Source organism: Heterocephalus glaber, unplaced genomic scaffold, assembly GCF_053883595.1.
Source record: "Heterocephalus glaber isolate CG9 unplaced genomic scaffold, H.glaber_assembly_v1.0 deba00001608, whole genome shotgun sequence".
NCBI lineage: Eukaryota > Metazoa > Chordata > Mammalia > Rodentia > Bathyergidae > Heterocephalus > Heterocephalus glaber.
Genome location: NW_028258379.1, coordinates 40910551 through 40935789, shown reverse-complemented (window position 1 = coordinate 40935789; position 25239 = coordinate 40910551). Strand labels below are relative to the sequence as shown.

Here is a 25239-nt window from a genome sequence, read left to right as displayed (position 1 = left end):
CCTGGAGCTGGGTTCAGATGAGAGGAGCATCGTGAACTTCCAGGTCTAAAGTCACATCGGAAAAGGGGGTGCAGCTGTCCTTCCTGGGGAGACCCAGGGCCCTAGGCTGGCGGGAGTGAGGCACCTAGACCGTCCCACCTTGGGGGCTCCGACTGGCTGTGTGGGCCAACGGCGACCTGGGGCACTGAGTCCCAGGGGCCCAAGACTATAAATACCACAGGCCTGGGGTGGGGAGACAGGCACTTCTAAATACAGCCTCCTACAGGCCCAGCAGCTGGGCACGGTCACACGGCCCAGCCCAGATTAGATCACCCACCCCGCAGCCAGCCTGTCCAGGGGAGATGGGCTGTGGCCTTCCTGCTGTGACCTGGGACCAGTGGCCTCCACCTGGCTGAGGGTTCAAAATCCCCTCTGGGGAGCAGGGCACGACCACCAGTGGGCTCCTGGGAGGACCCCGTGGGACACCCAGATACCCACAGATGCCAGGCACCCCCACAGTGCCTAAGGGTTCGGTGTGTAGCTGCTTAGCTTGCTTCCGGGGAGCAGCAGGAAGGCAGGCTCTGGGGAGGCCTGGTCCCTGGCAGCCCACGTCGAGCGTCCAGCGCAAGTGCGGCTCAGAGCTGTGTGCTCTGGGGGCTGCAGGAGCGGCTGGTGGGCCAGGCAGGTGCACACTCGGCCTTGGAAACTCATCTTGCAGGTTCCTAATGTTAAACCTGAACTCGGCACACAGCCACAGCCGCCATTCTGCTAGAAACCCACAGCAGAGGAAGGGGTGCAAGGTGGATGTGAGGGCCAGAATGCAAATTCTCAGGCTTTGGTCACAAGGGAGGTCCCACTGGGGAGGACGCAGTGGAGGCGGGACTTGGTCTGGACCCACGGGGAGCTCCGTGAGGGGCAAGCCCTGCTCTGGGCTACAGCCCTCAGGAGCTGGAAGCCTAAGTGAAGAAGCCTCGAAGAAGGAAGGGTGCAGGTGGCGGTTCCCAGGGAGTGTCCACGGGGCAGCAGTGATGACCAGGGCTGACTGTGCCCGGCAGGAAGGCTCTGGAGAGACAGCAGTGAGCCAAGCCTGGTCGTGGCGATGGCTGTGCCACCTTATAAATGGGCTGAAAATGTCACTGCTGGGGTGGGTGGGTGTGCACACCTGCCCTTCTTCCCCCAGTGGCTGGGACTCTCCACCTGCCTGTTCTAGTGCCCCCCACCTCCACGGCCCCTGGCAGATGCTTGTTGAATGACTGAATGATGTTTACTTGACACCAGCAGCACCACACCCACCATGCTCCGGGCCGTGCTTGGCCGAGGAGGAAAGCAGGCTTCCTACCACAAACCTGCAGTGCTGGGGCCTCTGGGTGTGCGGCACAGGCTCCCTGGTTGGTGCTCAGAGAGATTCTGAGAAGGCCTGACCCAGGCTGCTGGGCATGGCAGGGGACAGCATGTCCAGAGTGGGCACTGCAGAGCACTGATGCCTGTCCCAGGAGCCAGAGGGGCACGGCTCGACTTGTGTCCCCTTTGCTGCCCAAGCTGTCACCTAGCTCCTGGCTCCATGACTGTTGCTGTCAGTGACTAAGGGGCCATGGCCAGAAGCCCACTGGCAACTTTAATTCAGCCTCTGGTGCCAGACACAGAGCCCTGTTCGGGCCCACCCTGCTGCTGGTGGGTCTGGAGGCCGGGACAGCTAGGGCTGAACCGCTGGGGTCTGCCCGGTCCCCTGCCGCTTCCCCGCCTCGGCTGTGGAGCCTGCGCCACCCACTCGTGCTAGGCCCCGTGCCCCTGACCTCCACCTGCCGCTCTCCGTTCTCATCACCCATCCCTCTCCCCACGTCACCCCAGCTGCTGCGAGGGGAGCCTGGTGTGGACTGGGCCCCCAGAGCACTGTCCGACCCCACCCCTTCTGCCCCAAACACAACAGTCATGGTGGCCCAATGCTGCTCTTTATTGGTCAAAGTCCCTGCTGCTTCCCACCTCGGTGGCCCACCTGGGGCCTGGGCAGCTGGTCTTGGGGGATGTTGATGAAGTGGCCAGTCCAGGTGCAGGGCCTCAAGGCTGCCCTCAGGGGCTGGGCACACTGCCCATGGCACTGCCTGCTAGCCCACCACCCAGGCCCAACACAGCTGCCTCTGAACAGCACAGACTCAAGAAGAGCCATCTTTCAATCAAAAGCCAGCTGAGGGCCGGGCAGGGTCACACATGCCTGTAACTGCGGCCTCACAGGAGGCTGAGCCAGGAGGGTCCCAAGCTGGAGGCCGGCCCGAGCAACTTACCAAGCCTGTCTCCAAAAACACAAAATTAAAAAAAAAAATCCCCTGGCTGAGCTGGCGAGGGCAGGGCTGCGGGGGGAGGCAACACCTTCCAAGGGCCACAAGGCACCCAGGGAGCAGGGCTGGGTGACAGGGTTGTGGGCTGATGCCAGGTCATAAACCAGGTCACAAGCTGTGTGCGTGCGGGTGGTACAAGGGGCGCCAGCCCCTGGCGCTGCAGCCTGTGGGGTCCTGGCCACGACGCCACCGGGAGCTCCGAGGCCCCCGGCTGGGTAAGGCACGGAGTCCGGCTCCTCGGGGCCCAGTCCCACCTGGCCAGTGGAGCCTCCTTGCAGGATGTCCCGGCCACTGCAGTGCCATGGCTGTGGGTCCCTCACTTGGCTCTGGGCTTGGGCCGGAGGCCTGTGGAGCAGAGGAAGGGACATCACCGGCAGACCTGCTGGGGACGGCTCCAGGTCCCTGCGCCCCAGGGCCCAGTGATTACAGGCTCTCCAACCCACGCCCACTGTCTGCACTGTGGTGCCCACCGGGCCTCTCGGGCTGGAGCTCTTGCCCGCTGTCTCCACCCACAGAGGACCAGGGCCTTTACCAGGACGCCTGGCTGGCTCTGCAGACCCTCTGCCCAGCACGCTCTGTGCTCCCTGAGTCTGCCCTGTCACCATCCTGGTGCCTGAGTCCTGGGGTCTGTGGGGGATGCGGCAGGCTTGGGTTTGAGAACCTCTTTCCCAAAGCAGCAGAATACGAGCAGAAACAAACTTCATAGAGGGCTGGGGAAGGAGCTCAGGGGCTCTGCATCTGCCTAGCAAGCACAAGGTCCTGAGTTTGAGCCCCAGTTCCAACAAACAAAAAACTGCTGAGAACACAGCAGGTGGGATTTCAGCGCCAGCCCTCTGACAGGAACGGGGATGGGCCAGGCCCAAGGTGGGCAGGGGCTGCAAGGCCACCAGTCAGAGAGACACAGAGCAGCCAGACTTGCTGTACAGAGGACACTGCAAGGTGCCACAGCCACTTAGTGGGGTTGTGGACAGGACTTCCCAAAACACCATGCATTTGCCACAATGGCACTGCTGGACAGCTGCACACATGGCTCAGTTCAGAGCACTCTGTGGCGTGGCTGAAGTGGCCTGCACGCTCGCCTTGGCCTTCAGAGTCCCCTGTGGATGGGCCTAGGGCCAAGCATCAGGACATCCTTGTGACCCTGCAAGGGTCTAGAGCTGGGGCAGAGCTGCCAGGGGAGAACAATTCTGTTAGGTCTGCAATTCCAGGGAGATGGTGCAGTTTGCTCTGATCTCTCTCAGATGCTGAGTTCAGGTCTGTCCAAAAGAGAAGCTAGGAGACAGGCAGTGGGGTTTCTTCCCCTGCCTGTGGCCACCCAGATGGCCGCTCCCCGAGGTGACCCCAAGGGTGGGGCACACGTGGCACTGGGCCCAGCACCTATTACAGGACGGTGGCCACGTGGCCTTCCATGCCACAGGCAGCAGGACACCATTGTCCCCACTCCGGGCACAGCTGCTGGAGGGCTGCGAGGCCACATTCCCACCTCAGGGGATGCCACAGCCCTTCAAGAAAATGGGCTAGGGCTTCAGATCAGGGTCCAAGACCAGAAACCAAGCCAGGGGCAAAGGCTCAGGCCATAACAGTAGCGCCAAGCATAGCTATCAGTCCTCAGCCAGGCGGTACACCTGTCATCCAGCACTCCGGAGAGATCAGAGTCCGGTTGGGCAACCTAATGACTGACTGGTACCTGGTACCTACCTGTCTCAGAATAAAATATAAGAAGGGCTGGGGGCATAGCTCAGTGGAAGGCCCTCGGGTCCCGTCCCCACTCCCACAGACCTCATCCCTGTGCCCCTGCCGGAGCCTCAGCCTGGTGTGAGGAGGGGCAGGGCGCCAAGTGGGCCCTGAGCTCTCGCCAAGCTCAGATGGGGTCAGGCCCTCTTGACCTCTCATGGGGCGCCTGGCTTCACCTCAGCCCTTCAGGCCACATGGCCCCCGGTGGTCCTGTCCACATTCGCTGGGAGGCACCTGCCCAACACAGAGCCGGCTATGGGAAGGGAGGGGCCGCCCACCCCATTGCAGCCCCTCACAGCCTCCCTGGGGACGTGCGTGGCCAGCACCCGCACTGCAGCAGCCCCAGAGTCGCCTAGACTCCGGGCAGAGGGCGCCCCCGGGGAGGTGGGGTCAGTAAAGCTGCAGGGCCGCAGGGGCAGCGGGCCACGGTTAGGGCCAAGACCGGGGCAGGAGCAGCCTTGGCCCCCTCCCTCCCACGGGGAGCTCCACCGCGTCCCTGGCCATTGGTCTCAAGGCGGGCGCTGAGGCTGCATCCTGCCCAAGTGGAGGTGGCACAAGGAAGTGGATCGGAAGGAGCCGCCACCAAGGGCTACAGGAGGCACCTGCCACGTGCCCCAGGGGCCAGAGCGAAGCCAGGTTAGCACCCGGGAGGGCCGGGCAGCAGGCTCAGCCCAGCGCCCACCACCGTTAGTGCACACAGAGCGGCTGCGTACCTACCTCACTGGACCACACACAGCCTTTTTGTTTTATTATCATCAGAACCAGGGGCAAGCTCTGCTTTTAAATGAAAGAAAAGCACTCAGAAGCTTGTCCCAGGTGACAGAGGGGCTGCTGTCCTCGGGTGACAGCACTGGCACCACCCCCGGTTCTCTGCACGGAGCCCAGTGCAGGGTGTGCCGGGCCTAGTGCCAGCCCCGTGCAGCCTGGCGTGAGCTGCCCCACTCCCTGCGGGGCTGTGACGGTGGGCAGAGTGGTTTGCGGTACAGCGATGCAGCTGCGAGGCCCTGAAGCGCCGACCCCGTGTGCCCAGTCCCCCTCCCTCTCCCCTAGGTGCTCTGGAGCTGCAGCACCCTCTGTGTAAGGGAAGGGACCTGTCACCAGGTGGTGGCCGCGGGAGGGGGCGGCCCCGAGCCCTGGCCGGAGGGAGCCTCGACTACAAGAGCCCGACCCCCGAGACCCACTTGCCACCCAGCCCAGCCCCGAGTTACCCTCCTGGCTCCTGGAGGGGTGCTTCTTCCTCCGCCTGCTGGAGCCCTTTGAGGCCCGGCCCCAGGCCTGGGCCCTGGGGAGGGTGCCAGACCCGGACGAGTCTGTCACTGCGTGCTCAGAGGACTTGTCCAGGGATGTGTCCAGTGCAGACTCTGGGGCTGTGTCCTCCCTGTCCTCATCCCCACTCGGTCCTATGTCCTCTGGTGCCAGGCTTGTGCTGTCTGCCTTGGCCTGGTGGACACCCTGGGAGGCCTTAGGGTTCTCGTGATCCTGGGGTCCTGAACTCTGTGATCCCAGGGGCTTCTCGATGGAGAACTGCAGAGGCTTCAGGGCCTGTGAGTCTCCCAGGGCCACCGGACAGGCCTCCTTGGAGGGGCAGACGTTCAGGGCGTCCTCGGCATCCAGAAAATCACGGGCATCGACATACCAGGAGGAGCGCCGCTCCAGGCGTGGTAGGCCGCTCTCCTCCCCAGGGGGCACCGGGCTGCGGCTCACAGCATCCCCAAGGTCCCAGCCCTGTGGCTCACTGGTCACTGTGACGCGAAGGTCCAGATCCGGGGCAGGGCAACCTGTGCCACCTGCGGGGCCCTGCGCAGTGTCACTGGCAGCTGCTGTGGGCGGAGGGCTGCGCGGTCAGCGAAGGGCAAGGGCCTGCCCCCTACCGCCCAGGAAGTGCTGCCAACCCTGCCTGGCTGGCTCTGTTAATCTCTGCTGTGCCGGAGGCCCCAGTGGGGCTTTCTACGGCCAGACTGGGTCCCAGTCCTGCTGTCCGCAATGTAGGACAGCAGGGACACCCTGGGGACCACAAAGACTGCCACTGCCCCCAGGGCCCGGGGGAAAGCTGCCCAAGAGTGGGCCCCTCCCCTGGCCTGCCTGGGCCACCACCCGCGTCTCGAGCCCTGGGGTGTCTGTGGACGGGTCACCGACCCCCAGCTCTCCCGGTGCCCGGGGCTGGATGGAGCTGGACAGGACCATCCACAGACACGCCCCCAGGATGGCAGTTGGGATTGCCCCTGCCAGGGTGCAGGGGTGGGCAGCACTCTTAAGGTCACAGGGCTGCAGGATGGGACCAGGGGAACCATGCAGAAGCGGCAGACGGGCTCACCAGGCTCCCGGGGCCTGACGGGGTCCACGGCGGCCACCTTGCTGAGCCCTTCGGCGTCTCCTCGGCCACGGGCCGTCTTGCGAAGCTGGAAGCCCTTTCTGATGTCCGCCAGCAGGGCATCGATCACACACACCTCCTCCTGCCTCCCAGGCGCCTTCCTCCCTGAGGAGCCAGGGGCCCTCAGAGAGCTGCTCTGGGGACCCAGATCCCACCCTGGGGCCCTGGGGAGGACGGGTCTGGCTGGGGCAGAGCTGTAGGACTTGGGCAAGGGAGGACAATGTCCCCCGGTCCCTACCCCTGCCCCATCCCACTGAGCCTGGCCTCACCAGGCTTCCTGTCCCCGCCCTGGGGCCTTCGTGCCTCCTCCTCCGCCAGCTGCTGCTTCCTCCTCACTGCCTTCTCCACTTGCTCCTTCCTGTCCTTGTTCTCCTGCTCGGGCGGACAGGAGCCTGTCACCCACCCTGCAGCCCTCTGCTGGCCGGGAGCCCGCGGTGTGGCGAGGATGGCCATGGCCCCCTCCCCAGCTGCAGGGCTACACAGCTGGATCCACTCAACCCTCTGGGCATGGCAAGGGGCCACAGGACGCCAGTCTGGCCTCAGGTGGCCCCTCCCACCTTCAGGGCACATGTGAAGAGGTCCCGGAAGGTCCTCATGGTGCTGAACGTGTCCTCCAGAGATAGCTTCTGGGGGTCTTCACACAGGTAGTCTGCCAGCTCCAGCTTCTTCTGCTCAATGGCCTCGAACACCGAGTTCAGCTCTTGGCAGGTGGTGATGCTGGCCTGGGGGCAGGGGCTCGGTCACCACTCAAGGGTCGCCAGCCCGGCAGGGTGGGGAAGCAGCCATGGGGGCAGGGCCACCAGCCAAGGGCAGCCCTGGACTCGTGAGGACCTGAGCACCAGGACCCGCCTCGGGGAGGCCACCACCCTGAATGCCGCCTCTGTGCTCCCTTCCGGCCTGGCCAGTTCCAGGTAGGCACGCCCTCCCTGGAGCCCCCCAGCCTCTCCCGCCAGCAGCTGGGTCTGTGCCCACGTACTTGCAGGCACTGCTTGTATTGCTCCTGCACCTCGGGTACTGAGGCGGACACCTTCCGTTCTGTGTCCAGCAGCTTTTTCAGGTTAGCACTGGCCTCTGTGCGGATGATCTCCACATTGATCCTGAAAGGTGCCAGGGCCGGGCCAACTCAGGGAGAGCCAACACCCAGCCTCTCGGGGACTAGGGGGCCTGCATCCACACCCTGCTGGGGACCTGGTGGTGCACTGTGAACTAGGCCAGCAGGGTGGGGAGGTCAGCTGCCCTCCTGTCTGACTGGCCCCAAGGTCCGGCAGCTCCTGGGCCACAGAGGCATCTGGGATGATGGAACCTGGCAGGGCCTGCAGTCGGGGCTGGGGGCCTCCCCAAGCTCCACCAGGTGGTGGGACCTCGGAAGGTGACACGGCTGCCCTGGACTCGGTTTCCTCTGCAGAACCTTGGGGTGGCATGAGCCTGTCAAAAGGCTGTGCCAGCCCAGCCCACTCCCTGCCCCCTAGGCCTCATTTCCCAGTCTAGGCCACATGGAGACAAAGGCCACAGCAGAGGCGAAGTCCTGTCCCAAAGAGAAGGTCAGCACCCTGTCAGGCTGCAGGTTCCACAGGTGCCAGGGATGCGCTGTGACCTGAGCCAGCCCTGTTTGGAGCCTCTGTGGCTGGGGCCGAAGCTGGGGTGGCAGGCCACTGGGGGCTGGAGAAAGCCACCTACCCTGCTGCTTGGGATGGCTGCTCCAAGTCCCCAGCCAGCTGCAGGAGGTCTGGGTGGCTCTTTTCCACTTCCTGCAACAGGATGTGTCCAGTAAGGTTCACTCTGGGCCCCTGGACCTGGGGCTTCCCCCAGCTCTAACCCTTAGCAACTGAGGATCAGGAAACCCTCAGCCCGGGGCCTCCTGGGTCCTTCCCTGGTGCCTGGCCATGATCTCATGATGTTTTTGCTTTTCTTAGGGACTGGCCTACACCAGACAGGGCTAGGTGTCCTGGGGAGGGACAGCGGCTGCAGGAGGGGTGCTGCATCCATCCCCGGTGCCTGCCGGGCCCACCTCCAGCACATGGTGCAGCAAGGTCACACGGCTCTGCTGGGACTTGGTCTCTGTGAGCTTCAGCAGAGTGCTGATCTTGAAGCCGTCAGCGTTCCCCGTGTGGCTGCCCTGTGAGGGACCAGGAGTGAGTCCCCTGCCTCCCCAGGCTGGGCATCCACACAGGGGCACCTCGGACTCACGTAGTTGAGGAAGTTCCCGATCTTCAGGATCAGCTGGCAGAAGATGGGCAGCCGGTGGCTGGTGAGCAGCCCTGTGGGGCCGGCAGTGGAGAGGGTGGGAACGCGGCCCGAGGCCTCCTTGCCTGGTCACCCCTCCCGCTCAGTGCTCTCAGCGGCTGTCCTGACGCTGCACCGAGTCTGTCCCCTCCTGCGCCCGGCCTGTCCCTCCTTCCTCCCCTGCGGAACTCACTCTCACAGGCGTTTAGCACCAGCTGGGCCTTGGGCCGCACCATGTCCAGCATGACAGCCGTGCCCTCACAGAGCAGCATGCACTCGATCCGCAGCTGGTAGCTGCCGGGAAAGAGCGGTCAGGGCCGGGTGCCCCGCTGCAGTCAGTATGTGCTGGGCACAGAGCGCTGCTCGGTCCGCATGCACATTCCCAGGCCCGCCCAAGCCTGATTCCTCACGGCTGGTGGCTGGGGTGCTGGGGCATGGGAGGGCTTCCCAGGAGGAGCCCGCCCTAGAGACCCCTAGAGGGGCCCCAGGCCCCTGCTCTGCAGGGAAGGGCTGGGGATGAGGGGGCCACGTCTGCACAGCCCCTCCGTCTTGCAGGGCTCGCTCCCCTCGGCCACACTCACCAAGGGACGTCCAGCAGGAGGACGTAGAACTGGTCGGCGCTGGCCAGCTTGGCTCGGTCTTCTGTGAATGTCCGCAGGTTCTCAATCTGCCGGGAGAAGGCCCGGGCACAGGATTTGCTGTACGTATGCATATGCACATGCGCTGTGCACACGCACGCACACACACACACACATAACCTACACACACACACATAACCTACGCACACCAGCTCCTGCCCTTTCCAGGAAGCCCTCCTGCACTGTTCTCTTTTGGCTTGTGTGCTCACTGCTCCGGGCAGGGTGGCCTGGGACCCTCCCCTGCCCTGTCCCCACGGGGAGAGCCAGGACAGGGCCTGTCCTGTCCTCTTCGTGGCCTGGGAGCCCAGCTGACCTCGTGCTTCTCTGGCAGTAGCTTCAGGAGCTGTTTGAGAACCTCCACGTCGAACATGGCCGTGTCTCCGGCCCGGATCATGGCAGTGACCTCCTCGTTGGAGCTGGAGGGGTGACGGGACAGGGACTGGTGAGTGAGAAGCCCCTTGGTCTCCTGGGGCCTCAGTCGCAGGGCCTCAGTCGCAGGGCCTCGGGTGGTCAGTGGCCAGGCCAGCACTCACCGTTTAAACTGCTTCAGGAAGATGTTGAGATTCAGGCTCTTCTTGGGGTCCAGAAAAGTAACCTGGAAGACCCAGCAAGGCTGGAACCTGGAGGGCAGCCAGTGGGGCCCATGCAGCCCATCCCATCCCGTGCCCACCTCCTTGGGCTCCTTCCTGGTGGGGGCGGTGGTGCACTCCTTGGGCTTGGCGGTGGGGAAGGAGAAGAGGCGCTCGATGCTGGAGAAGTCGAGCTCCACCTGCTGGGTGCCCGGCCCGCTCAGCGTGGCCCACATGGAGTTTTGCTCTGCAGGGAGGGGCTGGCGTCAGGCCCACAGCCCGGCCAGGGGCAGCGCACAGCGGAGTCCACCCACCCCAGTGCTGTCCTGCAGCCCAAACGTGGACACGCCTGCGTACACTCCTGTGTCTGACGGTGCAGGCAGAGCCCCCAGGGCCGGTTTGCCCTGGCAAGTGAGGTGGGCCCCTCACAGGCCAGCGTGGGGACAGCCTGCGGCTCCCTGCTGGGCACGTGCAGCCCTCACCTTGGGCCACATTGGATGGCAGCTTCTGCCAGTTGAGCTTCTTCATGCGCAGCGTTGGGGGGTTCACCCGGCGGTGGCTGGGGACCCAGGTGGAGCCCAGGCCGTGGTCCACCTGGGCCACAATGACCTCCTCCATGCCAGCTGCCATGGGGAGCCCAGAGATGCCGGGGCCCCAGCCCACTCCAGGGGGCAGGGGAGGGGGAGGGGGTGGACACCCTGTGCCCGGAAGTGGAGGAGGAGGTGGGGGCAGGGCGCTGCCACAGCCAGGCAAAGGGGGTGCAGGTGGGGGTGCCGAGAAAAACGGGCTCCCCAGGCTGGGCAGGGGGGGAGGGGGGGGCACTGGGGCAGACGCAGCCCCCAGGCCTGGCATGGGGTGTAATGAGGGCTCGGGAGTGGGGCCCAGGACAGGAGGTGCAGGTGGGGGCGGGCGGGGTGCCCGCTGTTGGGGGGCCACCGGCTGTGTGGCTGTCACGTTGGAGCTCTGGGTGCTGGCCACCTGCTGGCAGGCAGGAGCCACTGCTGGCTGCGGGGTGTCCACAGCCCCAGGGGCAATGGTTTTGGGAGGCCTGTCCCTCTGGCTCCGGTCGAGGTCAGCCTGGACACTTTTGTGGGCCCGGTCCTGGGGGCTCGGACGGGGCCGCCCTTTGGCAGCCAGCAGCCGCTCGACCACCTCCTCCAGGGTGCACTCCTGGGCTGTGACACGGGAGGGCACTTTCAGGTCAGGGAGAGGCCGGGGAAGGGTGGGCAAGTGGGCCAGGCTGGGGTGGCAGGCTCGGGGTAGCCTCCCCGCACAGCCTGAGGACAGTGTCTTCCCAGTGGGCTGTGCCTTCCGCTCTCCTGGTCACTCACCGTCGCTGGCCAGGAGCACGGCCCGGTTCACCAGGCTCTCCAGGGCCTCCCAGAGCAGCTGGCCGGAGCTGCCTGAGGGCTCCAGGTGCAGGAGGCCCTGCAGCACAGACAGCAGCTGGGCCGATGCTGGGGAGCAGCTCACCTGGGCAAGCGAGAAGGCAGGAACCCGGTCAGCGCTCCCCACCTCTGCCCGGGGTGTCCACACCCATGAGCCCCTGTGTTCCTGGTGACGGGGGACTGTACTGTGCGTTACAGGGTCTCCACCACTCACACTTCGGGGAACACGCTCCGCCCAGCGGTGACAAATGAAGGTGTCTCCAGATGCTGCCAGATGACAGCGTGCACGTGTCCCCGCTGAGGGCCGCCAGGCTCAGGACTTGGGACCCCGATGATGGCCGCCAACTACGAGGCCCAGGACGGTGCAGCCTGACCCCGGGCAGTACAGCCCCCATCCACCTGCAGGGCGCCCAGCTCTGTGCCACTGCTAGGCCCTGCCCCTGCCCTGTGCAAGCCTACCTTGTGGAAGAGCGAGGTGAAGACTTCCTGGTGGCTGTTCATGTTGATGCCATCACACACGTGCAGCAGCTCCTCCTCGTCCTCCACCCTGGCCTCCTCAAAGGCCTCCAGCTGGATCAGCAGGTCGGCATCCTCCAGGTCCCTAGGCGGAAAGGCCGGCTGCTGACCTGCTGCCCCCACTGGCCCCTGGAGGCAGCTGGGGTAGGGCTCATGGGTCTGAGCCTCGCATGACCTCCACATAAGCCCGGAGGGGAGGGGAAAGGAAGGTGAAGCCCACCCCAGGCCGGCCTTTCACAGCCGTGCTGGCTGGGGCTGACAGCGTGAGCCTTGTTCGTCTTGCCTGGCCAGTGAGCAGAGCCCTCAGCAGGCAGGGCCAGGCCCTCAGTGCCCACCTGGGCATGGGCACCCACCCTGCAGAGCTTGGCCACTGGACAACAGCCGCACCAGCCGGCGTCCCTGGGGCAGTGTGAGCCGAGGTCAGGACAGGTGCTCAGCTGGGCCCAGGTCCACCTGGGTGGCAGGTAACTGAGGCGAACGGTCCTGTCAGTGTGCTCGAGCTGCATCTAGGGTGTGCTCACACTGACACCTTGCCATGTGCCTGCCGCTGGCATTAACTGGGGTGCTGTGCCAACCTGGAAGCCCAATTTCTACGGCACCCTTGACAGCGGGCTCAGGATGGGGCACAGGGCAGTTCTAGGAGCCACCTGTCCCCTGGAGGTGCAGTGTGGACAGGCAGATGGGACTCCAGGGTCGGGCCTCGCCTGGGAGGAGCAAGGGGGAGCCACAGGGCCGGTCACAGCAGAACTCACCTCAGCCGGTTCAGAACGTCCAGCAGCTGCAGCCCTGGGGGGACAGTGGGTCAGAGGGCCTGGGGGCTGCCCCCGGACACCCACCGACCTCTTGCGCCTGGCTTACTTGTACTGGACCCCTTTCCCTCCCCTCCTTTGTCACTCCTGCCCCACAAAGCACCCGCTCACAGGACATCAGGGGACAAGAGGAGACAGCATGCCAGACACACATGGTGCCTGTTCAGTGGTCCCGGCCTCCTCCACCGCCCAGCCGGCCTCAGACTGGAGCCAGCAGGGTGGACATCCAGGCGCTCCAAGGCCCGAGTCAGGCGGAGGTGGCCAGAGGCTCCGGGCCCCGCGACAGTGCCTCCCCGGGGATGGGGCAGGTGGGCGGTTACCGATGAACTCGCTCCGAAGCTGGGTGCGGGTGCGGAGGTCTGCGGGGCCCAGGATGATGGCATTGACTGCGCTAAGCAGGGTGACGACATAGGGCGCGTTGTCGCTGTCGGACAGCTCACTCATGATGACGCTGAAGCGGTACTGCTGGCTGCACACCATCTGCAGGCCAAGGCGGTGAGTGTGCACCGGGGTGGGAGGCCCCGCCCCCAGCTGGCCCTGCGCTCACCTTGTAGTGGTCCAGGGCATCCAGTGTCAGCGCATGGCCCTCAGGTGAGTAAATGCACAGGGCGGCCAGCAGCTCAAACACCTGCTTCTTGACCATCACGTTAGATGTGTCCAAGGCTGGAAGGGGTGGATGTCAGCCGGCCCACTGTCCACCCTCCTGGCCAGCATGGCCCACAGGGGCCACTGCCTTCTGACTGCAACTCAGAGCCTGGCAAGTGGACACCAGGGGGCACCCTGGGCTCACCATGTGCTGGGCATGGGGCCTGGCCTGCTGACTCATGTCCGCACCACCCTGCCTCCCACACTGCAGGGCCACCCCTGCAGGGCAGAGCTTAGAGGCAAGGTCAGGGGCCAGCCAGTGCCCTGGGGTCAGCCTCGGCGGGCCCAGCCCCTGCTGCTAGCTCTGGGTGCAGTGCTCCCCAAACAGCACCCCCTGTGCTAGGTCACGCAGCCTAGAGTCCGTCCTTGTCCCATGAGCCCTGGAGTTCTACCCTGTGCCCAACTTGGAAAGTTTTGGGGGTTGTTTCATTGGCCCCCAGACAAGAGCACAGCCAGGGCCTGGCCAGGGAGAAGGCTGACTGGCTGGGCCCCGGGTTGAACGGAGGGCGGCCTCTGGTCACTCGGCCACACAGGCCCTGGCCACCCCCATGGCCCTGCCCTATCCCTGCCCAGAAACCTGGCCAGCGCGGGAGCCTCTGTGGGCCTGGTTGCCACCCTGGAGCAGCACAGAGGGTGGGCAAAGGACACACGAGATCACTGTCCAGCAAGGGGCTTCTTGCCACAGGTCGGGACCAACGTGGCCATGCCCAGGAGACATCTGGAGGCGGTGGTGTAAATGGACGGGGTGGAGGCTGTGCCTGGTGCCTAGCCGGGCTAAGGTGCAAGAGCCTGGGGCTGGGATGGGCCCTCACGTGGTCACTGTGTGGACCAGGACCTGGGGGCCGAAGACGGGGCCACTGCAGGGCTGGCAGAGCCACGGGACAGAGGACGAAAGGGACAGCCATGCAAATGGTGGGGACGTCCTCCGCCCTCCGCCGGGGAGCCTGCCCAGCTGGCCCAGCCCAGCCCGTCCCGTGCTCACCCAGGGAGAGCCGGCGCACGTAGCCCTGGTTGCTGAGGATGTACCCGATGCCTGGCTGCGAGTTCAGGACGGCGCGCACGCAGCTGACACAGGTAAGCTGCAGCAGGGCATCGGCGATGCGCGACACCCCGCGGCCCGACAGCCTCGCCAGCGCCTCAAGCAGCAGGTCCAGGCCACTCTGCTCCAGGAACTGCACCATCCAGCTGCCATCGCTGCTCTCCAGCCGCTTGCGCAGGCCCGAGTAGTTGACCACGGAGGGCATCTGCAGCAGCCGGATACACAGCTCGGGCTCTGCGCTCTCCAGGTTGGCCTCCGTGGGGTCTGAGTCCTGCGGCCCCAGCTTCTCCTTCAGCGCCACCCACTTGCGCTGTGCACCCTCCTTCACCGACATCTTGTCAAACTGCAGGACAGGACAGGGAGGAGGTGGTCAGGGGACAGGAGTGACCCCCAGGCTGAGAGGCGTGGCCACCAGGAGGTTTCCCCACTGCTTCCTGCTGAGAGGGCTGGAAGGGAAGAGGGTTAGGGCCTCTCAATGAACAGGAGGACCCCAGAGCAGATCCAGGGAGGAGAAGCTGCATCACAAACCTCAGATCCTGAGCTGGGAGGCTTGGAGGGGCCCCGTGGGCAGCTACGCTGGCTGGAAGGCCACTGACTGGCAGGGACGATGCTGCTGGAACTGTGTCTCTGAGTCCCTTCCCGGCCGGGGTGCGTCCCAGCTGCCCATGGCCTCGGCTGAGTGACGAATGCTTGGTGCTCACCCAGGTGGGCGGCTGTGGTCTCCCCAGACCACAGTTACGGGGGTGCACAGATGAACTGGCACTGGGCCCCAGGGGTCAGAGTGTGGGTCTGACTCCAGGCCAGGGACACCCCAAAACATGGTTTTCCTAAGCAGAACCATGGGGCAGGCAGACAGCATCCTGCCGCCACCTCGAGCCCCCCTGCGTGGACCCAGCTGGCTGCAACTCTGTCCCCACTGCAGCCCCTGGGGACAGCCTCAAAGGTCAGGGGCATCCCAGGCCCTCCTGCGACCATGTACGGCTTCGATCTTATATTTAGGGCCTGAGAACGGCAGCGTGGAGCCACAGGAGGGTGGCCCTGGTGGGCAGCACTGGGTGGACTTGGCCCCACTGGAAGGGCACCTTCCCCAGACCTTCCGCTGTGGGGCCATGGAGGAAACACTCAGGGAGGCCAGGTCTCGTACCCACTGCTCCACCATGGAGGACAGCGGAGGTGTGGCCAGACCCCAGGGGTCACCGGCAGTCTAAGTGCTTCTGTCCGGTGTGGCTCTGCTACAAGTCCTGCTCAACTTGGTAAGCTGAGACCACAAAGGGGCCGCCCAGGGCCACCCAGGACCCATTTGCTGAGCAGGGTGGGGAGACAGGCACCCCTTTCAGGTGCTCCTGGGTCCCCAGGGCCCACTTTTGCTTGGGTGAGGGTCCTGCAGTGCCCCTGCCTGTTCAGAACACAGGACAAGGCTCTGTCCAGCCCCTCATCGTGTGCCTTGCAGCTGCCCTGCTGGGTCAGGGGTGGACAAGAGGTAGTCCCTCCATCCTGTGAATGGACCCGGCTTAGGTACCACCCGCAGCCCGGTCACTCAGCCTAAGCCTTGGTTTCTGCATCTGTATCTCTGGCTTCAGGCCTGCAGGTGATGGAGGCACCGGGTGGATTCCACTCCTTCCTCGGCCCACAGCCTGAGCCCCTGCTAGGCCTCAGAAAGCGAGGAGCCTGCGGTCCTCCCTGGACCCCCATGTTTAAGCCTAAGGCCCACCCTCGGTCACCTGTGTCCACTCACCCAGATGCACAAGACCTTGCGGCCGCCTCTGCCCACCCATTCCGGACCCTGCCGTGGGCTTCTCATCGCTGTGGACTCCACGCTGCTGCAGGTCCCCAAGGCCCAGTAGGGAGGAGCAGCAGCTGCTCCACCGTGAGGAGGAGCAAGGCTGAGTGGCCTCTGGATGCCTGACGCCCACCTTAGGCAGCTGCCTGAGGAGCTGCCTGGTGTGGGTCCTCCCTTCCCCACCCACTCTCCGCCCTGCTGGCCGGAGTCCCTGCCCCCTTGGCACAGGCTGAATGGACGCAGCGTGAACCCTCCCAGCCAGGCCTTGGCATCCACAGTGTTCACTCCAGCTGGGAGCCTGAGCTCTCCAAGCAGAAGGACCTGAGCTGGACATAACAGGGCCGCCCAGAGCTTCGGTGCCCAGGCCCCAGGGTCCCCAGATACGAAGGCCAGGGTGCTTGCTGACCTCAGGACTGCCCCAAGTGCTGCCCAGTCCTCCCCACCTGTGTACCCCTTGTCCCTAGAACTACAGCTCCCTAAAAGGCCCCAAATAATGGGCACCCCCTTGGTCTGACGGTGGAACCTGGGCAGGAGGTGACTGTCCAGCTGGGCCAGCAAGCTCGGCTGGACACCCAGAGGCCCAGGTGAGAGCCGTTCCCCCTGATGCCAGCAGACTGCACAACTTCACAAAGACCGGTGGGGTCAGGCCCCAGGCAGAGACGCGACCCTACAAAGGCCCTGCCTCTTCGCAGGTGACACTGCAACCCCATACGATGGGCAGCCCCGGCAAAGGGCCGACCTACACCCAAAGCCAAGCAAGACCCCGCACGACTGTGGGTCTTCATCAGTGATCGACAGCTTCCATAATTTTTGTCCAACAAGGAGCCACAAAGCCCCAAGCTATAGGAGCCCCTGCTTCCCGTCAGCCTTCCTTTCTCCACGGAGACTAAAGCTCCCCCACCCCTGCTCGCCCTTGGGTCTCTCTGTCAGGCACAGAGGTGGCTGCAATCCTGAACAGGGCCCTGCCAGCCCCAGGGCACAGGACGATGAGGACCCAGTTTACTGGTCTCAGGGGCATAGTGCAATTGGCGACAGTGCCCCAGTGGGTACCGAGGCCAGCCCAAGTGGAAGCGTATTCCTGAGCTTGCCAGCGGTGCCCTGGGCCAGATGCCCTGGGCCTCTGTTCTCTATCTGCAAAGTGGGGACAGGGCCAGCAGGCACTCCAGGAGTGTCGGGAACGTGGGCCTTCGGCCTTCGGCTTTGGGCCTGCCCAGCCCTGGGGCTGAGGGTCTGGTTCCCAGCCAGGCCTGGCAGGGGACTCAGCTCAGACTACCGTTTGGGAGTGTGGCCTCAGGGCAGGGCCCTGAGCAGGAATTTGCCTTAGCAGTGCTTTTACCCAGCACCTTCCAGGCTCCAGTCAGCCAGACTGCTGAGGAGAATGGAGGAAGTGTCCCATGGCCCCGCACAGCACCCCCTGGCCCCAAGGAAGCTGCTGCGGGTGGGGCTCATCCCTCACCAGGATGACCAGTCACTGGCTCTTCAGCTTTTGCTTTATCTGTTGACTGCAGGGCCCTCTGCCGGGCTTTCCGCTCAGACCAAGATTCCTGCAGGTGGGGTTTCCCACAGGGCCTGCCAGGGGCCAGCCCCTGCAGAGGCAGGGACTGGGGTCCAGTCAGCCGCTGGCCACCCCCTTGGAGGTGGCTCTTGGTAAGACATCTGACCCCTCCCTGCACCTGGGCACCTGGCATGGTGATGCCTGTACCTCCATTCCACAAGCCCAGGCAGCAGCACTGACTCAGGGTGCCTGAGGCCACTGCCCTGGCTGGGAGTCGTGGGTCCGCCCACGAATGGAGAGGTGGGGTGACGGTGACCCAGACCTCACAGGTGCTCTCCCTGGCCCTGCTGTGCACACGGAGCCAGAGGGCGGGGGGTGTCCAGGTGGGCTCTGGGCCGTGCACTGCCTGGAGGGACCCCAGCGAGGGCAACCGGTCACTGGCTCCCAGGTGGCACAGAAGGGTTCCCTGCCCTTGAGCAGCATGCTAGGCCTGGGGACCTGTGGCTCCTGCCAGGTTCCCCAGGAGGGACAGGCCAGCTTCAGCCTGTGTCGTGGGGTCCTGGGGAGCTGTGTCAGAGGCAGAGGAGGGCAGGGGCACTTGGGGGTGGGGAGGCAGCTTAGAGGGCCCTGACAGTACCAGAACAGAGGCTGGGATGCTTCTGGGATGGGGCTGGGGGTGGGCAGAAGGAGGGAGCTCATCTTCCATGGGTGGGCAGAAGGAGCAGCAGGAGCGGGATTCCGGAACCTGGAGGCAGGGGCTGCAACGCTATTTTTAGCTCTTGCAAGAACCTAAATTTTTCCACTGCCTGGCAACCCTCAGTTCTTCAGAGCTGCACGGTCCCTGGCAGCTCCGGGGGTTCTGAGGCAGTCCCTGCAGCTGACCCCGTCCACTGTGACCTCCCCTCCTGCCAGCTAGTATCTCCTTCCCATCAGGCTGCAAGCCCCCCGGGGGACTGGGGCTGCCCTGGAAGGGTCACTTGCAGCAGGCTCGCCTGGGCAGGTCTGGAACACCCAGCTGCCACCTGCAGCCCCAGGTCAGGACAGCCACCTGAGCCTGCCTTCATTCAAGGAAGACCCCGGACCACTGCTGCTGCTCCCCAGGGCAGAGAGGCCAGGACGGGAGGGCATGATGGTGCTCTCAGCAGCAGGTTAAACAGCAAAAAGCAGGGAGCATAGGGCCAGGGATTCAGCTCAGTGGTTCCACCGCCTGCCTCAAAAGCACAAGGACCTGAGTTCGATCCCCGGTACCAAAAAAAAAAAAAAAAATGCAGGGAGCAGGTGCATTAAGTAGGGCTGCAGCCACATGTGGGGTGACATGTCTGTCACCAGGACACCTGCCTGATGCCAACAGGAGCAGGAAACAGGATATGCCTGCCAGAGCATGGTGGGTGCTACCCTTGGGCTGCACTCCTGTGCTGGCACCACGTACTGGGGTTCAGTGGGCAGGCAGGGTGGTCTCCGGGTCTCCCCTCCCCCAGCACCATGCTCCCCGGCCCAGGGAGGACAGGAAGGGTGGCGGCCCTGCACCAGGAAGCCAGGTTTCGCTTCCATCTGCTGCGAGACAATGCAGGCCCAGGCTGCCCTGGACTTGCTGTCACCACAGGGCCCCTCTCTGGGCCCCGACTCCCCAGCTGGACAAAGAGCAGAGTCAATGCTTGCTCTCTGAGGGCCTGGCCGCCCGACAACCTTGGGGTTCTGGAGAGGCTTGGGGAATGACAAAGACACCTGAACACAGCACCCTGTGGTGGTTCCACTCAGACACGGAGGGCAGCTTGGGCCAGGGATCTGGCAAGGCAAGGTGATCCGGACTGGAGGCCTCCTCTGGTGCCTGGGCCCCTGTCCTTCCCTCTGCAGATGCTTCACTGGGCCATGGGGCACACCCAGGAGAACTCAGGCCACCCCAGGGTGCTGTGCTTAGGTTCTGCCCTAAGACCGGACACTGTGGAGACTCGCCTCCAAAAGGCTGCTGTGTCCCTCCTATGCTACGCTGTCCTCGGAAAGGCCTCTCCCAGCCCGGGGCAGGGAGGCTAGGACTCAGGTCCTGGTGGCTGTGTGCTGGTGCCTCAGGCCCCAGCCTGTGGGCGGGGTGGGAAGGCTGCTCTCTGCCTACCCCATGCCAGTCCCGAGGTCCCTGTCCCCCATCCATGTCCCCGCTCCGGGCTGCCTTCCCAGAGGCAGAAGGAACAAAGATGGACTGAGAGTGCGGGAGGGCCACAGCTGGCCCAGCCTGGCACGGCCAAGGCATCTGCCAAGGCCTGGGGCAGGGGTGGCTCCGATTCCGGGCAGGACGAGGCTCTGCCACTGGCCCGCAGGCCCTGGACAACCACTGACCTCCTGACCCTGCCTGACAGACAGAGATGAGTGTGTCAACATCAGCGGGGGGCAGAAGGAGACGACAGGCCCTGAAACCACGTGAAGGGCTGGGCCCTGACTGCCCTGTGGCTGGGCTGGCCACCTGGACCCCACTCAGCCACCTGGGCCCGGCGGCCAGCGCCAGCGCCAGCAGCCTGTCAGGCCCGACCGGGCGGGCGAGGTGCTTGGCGTGGGCACAGCATGCCTCTTGGCAGCCCTGGCTGGAAACTGAGGGTACCAGGCCCCGGGAAAGCCAGCCCGTTCTGGGCTCACCTTGCTCATCTGTGAAGTGGCAAGGAAGCGGGCACAGGGGCACAGGCCTGCGACCCCAGCACAGAGGACACTGAGGTAGGAGGATCAAAAGTTCGAGTCCCACCTTGGCAACTCCGTGAGACTGTCTCAAAATAAAAACTCACAAGGCCTGGGGCTGTGGTGGATCCAGACCCACTACACCTGCAGCGCTGCTGGGGGAGGCCTGCACGGTCCCCACCCAAGCTGCCCACTCTTCGTGTCCTCTCTGGGGCAACCTACTGGGTCCCCATCATTGCTCCGCCACCTGCTGAAGGCAGCCCCGCCTCCAGCGCCCGCCTGCAGGGCCCGGTCCCTCTGAGCAGGGCATCCCAGGGACCTGTCCTGAGACCCCTGTGGACGAGGGAGGCAGGGACAGGCGAAGCACTGGCAGCACCCTCTCCCCGCGGGCAGCGGAGAGATGTCCGCCTCCCGCTGCTGGGCACAGGAGGCAGAGCTGAGCTGTACTTGAAGTGGGAACAGGGACACAAGGGTGGGGGGACGTGGCGGTGGGGGAGGCCGGCTGTACACAGAGGCCACATGCAAGGCCCAAAAGGACCCGGCCAGGCAGACAGGGCCATCAAGGCCACGGGGATGCCAGCCCTCCGCACAGAGCTAGCCAGGCCCAGGCCACCCCACTGTGGACACGGCCAAAGGCAGGCCCAGCAGAGGAGCCCCTGCCCCGTGGGCACAGCGAGGGCCCAGCGTGGCCTCCACCCACAGCCTCAGGAGGCCCGAGGGACGCACCCCCAAGGTGGTGTCCAGCTGCGGCACCTGCCCACCCTGCGGGAGCCGCTGTGCTCTGGCTGTCTCAGTGCTGAGCTGCGGTGTTAGGCCTCAGTGGCACAACTTGCAGGACAGGAGCAGAGCCCACCTCTCCCTCCCACCCAGCCCTGGCTTTCCCCTCGCCCTCTGCCTCCCACAGCTGGCTCTGCAGCCTTGGCCTCCACAGTGGGCCCAGCCGGGGACGCAGCCTCAGGAGCAGGCCTTCCACCCGCTGCACCCTCCGTCACTGTGGTGCAGGTGCCGGCCAGGTGTGGCCCGGGGGGAGTGGGCAGTGCTGTGACAGTCTCCGGGTGTCTTGGGGCCCCCAACCCTGCAGAGGCCTCCCTGCAGTCCTCACCATGCCAGCCTGCCCCTCCTGAGTGCTGCACTGCCCGGGACGCGGAGGCTGCCAGGGGCCCCATCTGCTCGCTCTCCTTCCTGCCACTGAGAAAAGTGGACGGAACAGGAGTGGTCTTGTTTGTCCTGTCCTGGATAGCATGGATGGGCCTTGGCTTCAGTCACCACCAGATGGAGACTCACCCCACCCTGCCAGTGGGCAGCCAGCAGCTGCAGGGGTCCAGGGCTGATGCCTGGGCTGGTCTGGGTCACACGGGGAAGGGGCCAGGGGGCATCCACCAGGGGAGCTGTGCCCGGCCTCGCCCTATCTGGAGACCCAGATGGGCCATCTGACCAGGACAAAGCCCTCCGTCTCCCAGGGTGGCAGTCCCTGGCCCCCAGGCCTGTGCCAGCTGTGGGACTGCGAGAGTGATGGGGGCTGTGTGCTGGTGTGGTGCCATCCCCGGGGGGAGGTGGGCACAAGGACCAGTACCCACAGCAAGGGCTTTGGGAGCGCCTCCTGCCAGAACAGGCAGAGTCTGTACCCAACTGCCTGTGCCTTGGTTTCCCCATCTGACAGTTCCTTATTTAATCACATCTTAAATAGTGGCTGTAAGAGGGACAGAGCAACAACCCCACAGAACAGGCCCAGCTGCCCCTTGCCTGGCCTGGGTCCACACTGGTAGCGGTCACCATGGAGGTCGCTTGTGCTGGGAGCTGGGCAGGTGGGCAGCCGGCTGGCTCAGGGCTCGGGCTGCCCAGGGACCCTCCTTACTCGGGCAAGACTGGTGGGGTGGAGGTCTCCACAACAGGAGGCCACATATCCGGGTCCCACCCTCACATCTCCAGGGACAGTCACCCTAGCCACACCTCTTGTCCTTGAGGTCAGGCGTCTCCAGGACTGGCTCTACCTGGGGTCTCCTGCTTGACTCCCCAACATGCGCTCCAGAAACAGAGCAGGACAACCCCACCCACCCACCCACAGGCTCCACTGGCCATGACTGCACCCACAGACGCCTGTGCGTACAGCCAAAGCAGGCCTGGGGGCAGGCAGCAGACACTGGCACCCTGGAAAACCACAGCCGAGCCCATGTCCTGCCTCTGCCAGGCCTGGCCCTGCCTGGCCCGCCTTCATGCCTGTGGTACGCCACTGTTACGCCTTGATCACCCGTCCCTCCGGAGGCCCCCACGAACCTCAAACTTTCCACCTGGGGAGCAATGGTACTTTGATGGAAGGCACAGTCTATTTAAGGCAAAGCTCCCCGTCCCCCTTCCGTTCCGAGGTAAGCATAATTAGCTGACAGCAGCACACCTCCACAGAGCCAGCTCTGAAGGTTAAAGTTCTGCCGTTCCGCCTGGGAGGGAGTGCAGCCCTCCACAGCAGCCCACCCAGGGGCCACCTCAGACCCCAGCGATGCCCCCTTGGCCCGCCCATGGGGCCATGACCACGTAGAGCTTGGGGGTCCTGAAGACAGAATGGGTAGGTGGACGGCAGTGGTCAGCCAGACTTGTCCCAAGAGGGACTCGCGCCCAACCGGGCTTTTTTTTTTTTTTGGTACCAGGGATCGAACTCGGGACCTTGCACTTATGAGGCAGGTGGCTGAACCACTGAGCTAAACCCCCGACCCCCAACTGGGCTTTTTAACTGAAAGTTCCTGCTGACCTGGTGGGTGGGGACAGCCCTGAAACCAAACACAGGCCCGGGGATTTAGCTCAGTGGTGCCGCTAACTGCCTCGCCAGTGCAAGATCCCGAGTTCGATCCCCGGCACCAATAAAAAAAAAGAGAAAACCAAACCCAACAGGAGGCCCCCGAGCCCTGCCTGAAGGTGCCCTGGGTCCCCGCCCTTCTCCTGCAGGAGAAGCCGCAAGCCTGACCCCGCCCCTCGCCCCCAGCAGACGGAAACCGAGGCCCAGACCGGGGGACAGGGCAGGTGGGCCGGGACTTCCCTACCCGGCCGGCTGCCTGGGCGTGCCAGCCTCCCGCCCAGGTCCGGGCCCTCTCTGCCGGACCCCTGCGCGTCCGGCTGGGGCCCGCGCCCCGCTCGTGCTGCGCAATGGGGCGCAGCGGGCCTCCGGGGCCCGGCGGGAAGGGGCCAGGAGCACAGGCCCGACCCTGCGGAGGGGCCTCGCCCCTAGGCCGGGCGCGGGGCCGCCTGTGCGCCTACCCGCGCGTGGGCGCGTGCAGCCAGCAGGCGGCTCAGGCTGGCGCGGCGGACGGAGTAGAAGTTTATTTTCTGAACTGCGGATGTGGTGGCTGCGGGCGGCCCGCGGACCCTGCCCCACCCTGCACCTGGGAGCCGGGTCCCGGCTCGCTGCCACCCGGGCGCCCCCGGGCTACGAGAGCTCCATCCCCAGGCCCAAGCGCGCCCTCGCTGCCTCCGGACTCAGTTTACCCCCAGACACCGGGCACGCGGACTCACCGATGGGGCGCTCGGCTGCGCGGGCGGGGCGGGCGATCAGCGCGGTCCGAGCTCTCGCGCTCCGGCTGGGCGGGGAGGAAGGGGCGGCACCGCCCCGCCCGCGGAGGCCACGTGTGGGGCGGCGCCCGAGGGGGCGGGGTCCCCTGACGTCCCAGGGCGGATTCGGGGGCGCTTGCGGGGCCCCTTCGGCCGACCCGGTCCCCGCGGAGGCAGTGCGTGGGATTCCCGCGCCTCCCCCGCTCTGGCCGCAGCTCGGAGCCCTGCTCAAGCCTGGGGAATGGCGCGTCCCCGCCTGCTCCCTCGTGGGAGAGGGCGCTTCCCAGCCTCCTGGGTCCGAGCCCATCCACCTGCCAGCCCTGTCCCGGGCCCTGCTCCAGCGCCCACTGCCCCCACGCTGGGCTGTGGCCGCCCGAGCCTCAGTTTCTCCGTTTGTCTGAGGATAGCCGTGAACACAGGGAGAAGGGTCGCCTCTCATCTTGAACCTGCAGTGTGGCCCAGGAACAGGGAGGGCTCGGACAACTAACTGCCCAGGCCTGAATGCGGGGGAGGGGGGTCCGCCCTGCACCCGCCCCACGCCCTCTGGCGTTCAATCCACTCCTGTGTCTGTGCCCTGCCCACCTTTCCTGGCCTCGGCAATCTCTTGGCCCGCCCCCAGCCTGTGCTGAAGGAAGGTCCTGAGCTCCGGGTGTGCCCGGGGAGTCTGCCAGGCCCCGCTGATGGCTGGGAGGTGGTGGCCATTCTTGGAGTGGCCAGACCTGGCGGGCGTGGCTCTGCCCTGGAGGCTCCCTGGCTCTTGGGCTGTCTCTAGGCTCACTCCGTGACCCTCACCACTGAACCTTCCTGTCCTCCTGTGAACTGGGGCCTGGGCATCCCGGTGTCTTGGGGACCCCAGGGGTGGCTTGGCACTGGCACCACCTTGGGGAAGGCCGCGGTCGCCTGACTCACCTCTCCCGCGCTGGGCCTGGCTGCACGGACTGGTCAGTGGGCGTGTATTTTGCTCCGGAAGGAGGAGTATGACCTTTAGCCTTGGGCGGGCCCAGGGCCCAAGCTGGGAAAGCAGTGTTGAGGGTGGCCGCTACCCCTGCCCACCCAATCACTCATGCCCCCACACTCCGGGGGTCAGCAGACCCAGGCAGGGCCTGGCTGGGCTGGAGCTGCGCACTCAGGTGTGAGGATCCCGGTGTCCAGAGAGAGGAGCCGGCACCTTGGCCCGGCTCCTGCCAGGGGCTATGGAGGGGCCCTGCACCCTGGGCTGTGCTGCCCCCGAGGGGTGGAGCAGGGGGAGAGCAGGAAGATGCGGGTAGGCGGGAGACACTGGGGAGTTCCTGGGGAGGCTGAGTGGTGGCTCGGGCGTGAGGGTGTGCGTGCGTGTCGTGGGTAGAGTGGGTGCTGGGGGCCAGGGGTGGGAAGTGTGGCAGTGTGGGTCGGTATGCCGGCACTGGAGGCCCCTCTATATCCAGCACAGGACAACCTTATGTTCTCAGGCCTCCTGCCTCAACCATGGTTTTCTAAGCCACACGAGGCCCCGTCCATGGGCTCAGCTCACCATGATGTGCAG

At 65.2% G+C, this 25239-nt stretch overlaps 1 protein-coding gene across 12 annotated transcripts; it reads right to left on the bottom strand.

Annotated features, from left to right (window-relative positions):
• Positions 1–1912: 1912 nt before the first annotated feature.
• On the bottom strand, positions 1913–24676 carry Inf2 (inverted formin 2). 12 transcript variants are annotated; one of them, XR_015445190.1, is made up of 24 exons: positions 23682–23793; positions 14188–14587; positions 13108–13223; positions 12881–13040; positions 12504–12537; positions 11695–11836; positions 11179–11320; positions 10330–11022; positions 9949–10094; positions 9812–9873; positions 9592–9694; positions 9222–9307; positions 8834–8934; positions 8605–8675; positions 8426–8533; positions 8095–8165; positions 7394–7514; positions 6975–7139; positions 6687–6789; positions 6361–6522; positions 5255–5866; positions 4764–4823; positions 4092–4280; positions 1913–2657 (listed from the first exon to the last, which is right to left on the bottom strand). XR_015445190.1 is itself a non-coding variant. In XM_021243618.2 (23 exons), exons 2-22 carry the CDS (start codon positions 14576–14578, stop codon positions 4765–4767), a joined length of 3648 nt encoding a protein of 1215 aa, XP_021099277.2. In that variant the 5' UTR covers positions 14579–14587; positions 24627–24676; the 3' UTR covers positions 1913–2657; position 4764. The 12 variants fall into 12 exon arrangements, 8 of the variants coding, with proteins under 8 accessions (XP_021099277.2, XP_021099272.2, XP_021099252.2 ...); XR_015445191.1 differs by having other exon boundaries at positions 4223–4280; XR_015445192.1 differs by having other exon boundaries at positions 4764–4820.
• Between the last annotated feature and the right edge of the window lie 563 nt (positions 24677–25239).

Excerpts from the sequence above, each read along its gene's own strand:
- Inf2 (XM_021243618.2), bottom strand. The coding sequence starts at position 14,578 with ATGTCGGTGAAGGAGGGTGCACAGCGCAAGTGGGTGGCGCTGAAGGAG. Across the intron at positions 9,308-9,591 it reads TACTGCCAGAGAAGCACGAG|ATTGAGAACCTGCGGACATT; the intron begins GTCAGCTGGGCT and ends TTCTCCCGGCAG. Across the intron at positions 6,790-6,974 it reads TCTTCACATGTGCCCTGAAG|GAGAACAAGGACAGGAAGGA; the intron begins GTGGGAGGGGCC and ends CCGCCCGAGCAG.